This window comes from Vicia villosa, linkage group LG6 (genome assembly GCF_029867415.1).
Source record: "Vicia villosa cultivar HV-30 ecotype Madison, WI linkage group LG6, Vvil1.0, whole genome shotgun sequence".
Lineage (NCBI taxonomy): Eukaryota > Viridiplantae > Streptophyta > Magnoliopsida > Fabales > Fabaceae > Vicia > Vicia villosa.
In genome coordinates, this window is record NC_081185.1 from 69,795,797 (window position 1) to 69,799,879 (window position 4,083).

The 4,083-nt window shown below is 36.1% G+C and overlaps 1 protein-coding gene across 1 annotated transcript; it reads right to left on the reverse strand.

Annotated features, from left to right (window-relative positions):
• Nucleotides 1–2,408: 2,408 nt before the first annotated feature.
• On the reverse strand, nt 2,409–3,386 carry LOC131613830 (serine/threonine-protein kinase PCRK1-like). The gene is made up of 2 exons (XM_058885468.1): nt 3,259–3,386; nt 2,409–3,120 (listed from the first exon to the last, which is right to left on the reverse strand). Exons 1-2 carry the CDS (start codon nt 3,384–3,386, stop codon nt 2,409–2,411), a joined length of 840 nt encoding a protein of 279 aa, XP_058741451.1.
• Nucleotides 3,387–4,083: the final 697 nt, after the last annotated feature.

The following is a 4,083-nucleotide window of genomic DNA, read 5'->3' on the forward strand; positions in this document are numbered from 1 at the left end:
AATCCTTGAATATTTGACCAAGTCTTCTTCTCCTTTACTTCTCTTGCCTTGCTCTTCAATTTTCTGCAGAAAAATGAAGATTCCTTGATGAGTCATGCTTAAGATTTAAGCCATCCATTATCCTTGCATTTTCCTTTTAATTTTAATCTTAAAATAAGATAAAATCATGCAAAAATGGATAAAAAAAGGTATGGGCTTAGTCTTGGTCGTGGGAGGCCCATATCATCATGGAAATGATGTTTGAATGCTGAAAACTTGGCCCCATTTGGAAAAAATGCAATTTTGAACAATGTTGATTTCATGTATTTTTCCAAAATTTAGCCAACTTCAACAAGGTGTAAATCCCTCAATTTTTGTCATATGAAGGAGTTCTTGCACTTTTTGGAAACCTCAAAGAGTCCTCTAACCAATGTCTTTGGTCTCATGTCAAAATGATTTTTGAAGCTCCTTGTGTGTCCTTTTGAAAAAAGTGTCTTTTTGTTGACTTTGAAAATGACCTGTAATGTCTTTGATCATATTTTTCAAATGGTGAATCCAATGACCATGGGATCAATGGCATTTGAAAGATAATTGAATTTCCTTCAAAACAAGCTTTGGTTTGAATTTTTTGGATGAAGGATGAGAGAGTTATGATCAGTCAAAGTTGAGTTGACTTTTCAGGCAAAAACCCTAATTTTGAATCTTAGGGTTTTGTTGATTTTTGATCTTTCCTTGATGAATTATGATCATCCAATGATCAAATGATGAATCCTTTGACAAAATATGGACTTTGACAAAAAATTTCATTTTTGACTGTCTGTTGACTTTTTGGTCAAACGGGTCGTCTGTTGACTGTTTGAGCTGCTGACGGTGCGTCTGAGTGAATTGAAGTTTGAAAATTTGTATGATGGTACTTTGAGATATATGGATGTGTATGAAATCCATTTGAGCTCTCAAAAACTTGTTGCTCCTGTAAAAACAAGAAAAACCCTGATTAGGGACTGTTTGTGTAGGAGACAGTTAAGCGTACCTGATTTTTGTGCAGTGTTGAGTCTCTGCTAATCGCGTGATATTCAGAGGACTTCTAGCACAAAATATCTTGGAATTTTGAATTGTGAAAGATTGATTTGATTGATGGTACAAAACACTGAGAATTGTACTGCCAGCAGTTTGGCTGTCAACTGACTGTTCAGGTATTGATGTAGCAGTTAGAGTGAAAAATCAACAGTCAAAGTTAATTTTCTTTTTTGTTGTTTTTTGTTTTTGTTTTATGTAAAAAATGAAAGTTTATTTACATGACTTGTTAGAAAAACACAGACATAATAAATAACTAATATTTACGGTATGCGGGCAAAATTACCGATAATAACCCTGAAAATCATTTAATGCACAGAAATAGGAATATTTGACTGGCAGAAAACACACAAAATATTATCTTAGTAATTAAGCAATATTATGACAAATAGTACAACATTTAATACTGACAGTACAAATATCACATACTATATTGAACAGTACGACGAATAAACGGTACATTTAAGAAATAAGAAATACGGCAAATTTTAAGAATGACGATTGATAACCCATGCTATGAATAATAACATGTAGATGATTGGGAGTGCAACCATTGCAGGTCCACACTCTTCAGGACTATGCAGGCAGAAGAAAGTCATGATCACCGTAGCAATGGTGATGACTGTAAGAAACAGTGTCTCTATCCACTTTGCCATTCTTGTCAGGGAAGAAGAGAAAATAGATATGAGATAGGAATTTGAAAGATGAGTTGGAATTTGATGTGAGATTTTATGGAAGAAAATGAGAGGTATTTATAGAATGGAAAGAAGGAAAGAGACGTTGGGGAATGATGTGATTCCGTACAAAAGGAAAATTTGAGTGGAAGTAAGATTTGAAAAAAAGTGTATGATAGTGTTGGAAAAAAGAGAGATTTGATTTTTGAAAAAGAGATTTGAAAAGATTTTTGCAAATATTGGAATATAGTACAAAAACTAGCGGGAAACAAAAGATAATAATAATCTACTTGTTACCAGTACAGTCTGAGTTTCCTGATTCTGCGCCTGCAAAAAGATTTAACTCTGTACCAATTGTGTCAGTACTATTTATCTGTAAATAAATAAATAGTATGTGTGAAGTAATACACAGTATTTTGGTGTTTGCGTAAGAATAAATTCAACTGCAAGCCAAATTACTGTATAAGAAAAAATTCTAAAAACTAAGTATTTCATATGTCAGGATATTTGTTGAAATAAAAATCCATGATTATATGAGACCCTTAATTTTCAGATTGGAGTTTTCTTGAAAAATATGTGGGCAAATTTTGGGGTATAACAATAGCGTTTAGAAAGTCTGTGATCCTGTTATGGTACAGCTCCTGACACATACAAAGCTTCTTCTAGTTCACCTTCTATAGTCTACATACATGCAGTGGAGACATGAGTCTGATCACCTATTGGGCCCTCCCTAGCAAGACCAAAATCTGAGAGTTTGGGATAGAATTTCTTGTCCAAGAGCATATTTGAAGATTTAAATTCTTTGTAAATCACTTGAATCTCCAAACCCTCATGTAGATATTGTAATCTGTGAGCGGCACCAAGCATAATCTGCAATCTTATTTTCCCAGGAAAAGTAGGTAAAGTACGACTAAAAGGATGATCCTCTAAACTCCTATTAGGCATAAACTCATACACTAACAACCGTTGGATCCCTTTTTCACCATCTACAGAACAGTATCCCAAAAGCTTCACCAAATTTGGAAGATTCACAAATCCCAAAAATTGAACTTTTGCAAGCCAATCTATTTTCATGTTTGCATCCTCCAATGTATGGTATGGAGCCTTCAGTAATGAATGCTTGCTCAAATTGAAGTAATCCCAAATACACAAAATTATTTCAGCACAATGCTCGACATACATCTGCCACCTTGAAAACCATCTAATGGAAATAACGTAGTACAAGTTTCCCTCTTTCAAATTAATCAACTTAGACACGATCCGTTTCTCTTCCTCCGGTGGAATCGGCAAACAACTTGCACCATTATCAAACTGGAAATCCAAATCAGAATCCAACTCTGAATCATATTCCGAGTCTGAGGCTTTATCTTTGTTTTTGTCTCCTTCGTGGTTGCTTTCTTGTAGGAAATCATCAGCTAACAGATCATTCCAGTTGGAAGATAAGTCTGAATCGGAACTAGGGTCGTTGCCTCCATTGTCGAGGTCGAGGTGCTAAGGCAGTGCTTCTTCTTCAGATTCGGAGGAGGAATACCTAAGAAGCTCGGTGTCGGCTTCTTCTAAGCTGTTAAGAGAGAGTTGCTTCTTCGGAGCTGAGTAATAACAGATGTCTTGAAAATTGGTGGATGTATAAGAGTTGTCTGACCAATTCAGTCCCTTCATTTTTGAAAATTTCTCGAAGGCGTTGAGGCGGAAATTGAGCATCCAATCCGGTTCTCATTTTAGGGTTGAGATTGACTTAATGATGAAGGAATCAATGTCGATGTTTAAACCGAATTTGAAGTCGTAGTCGCAGTTACGGAGGATTTCGCATAGTTTGTCATCGGAGGTGGTGTTGCGGGGATTTTGAGGGGTTTGTGTTTAAGGGTTTGTGAGATTGGGAAGTGGTTGGAGAATTTTGTGAAGGGGTGTTCGCGGGTGTGTTGGGGGCGTATGGAAGAGAAGCTATTGTTGAGAACATTGCTCGTGGCTTCCTTGGTGACTTCGCTTGGTTGTGGTGATTGGGATAAGGTGAGTTCGGGTGGTTTCTAGGGTGGCGGCAGTTTTTGGATGATTTCTTGTTCTGGATATGAAATTTTAGGTTTTTGTTGGTAATGAGAAGTAGCTGATATGGTCTTGTGAGATGTTTTCTTAAAACATGGATGGGTCACATGAAGATACTTATCAAAATCTCTTCTATTTCTAGGTTGGGTTTGATATTGATGAAAAAGTGTGGAAGAGGTATTTGTTGGTTGGTGTTGTTGGTGATAATTATTGTAGTCATGTGAATAAGAAGATGGTTAATAAGAGTTAGGATGAGGTGGATGTGGTGAATACCCATGATTTAGATACAACTTTGGTGATGATGATCCAACATGAG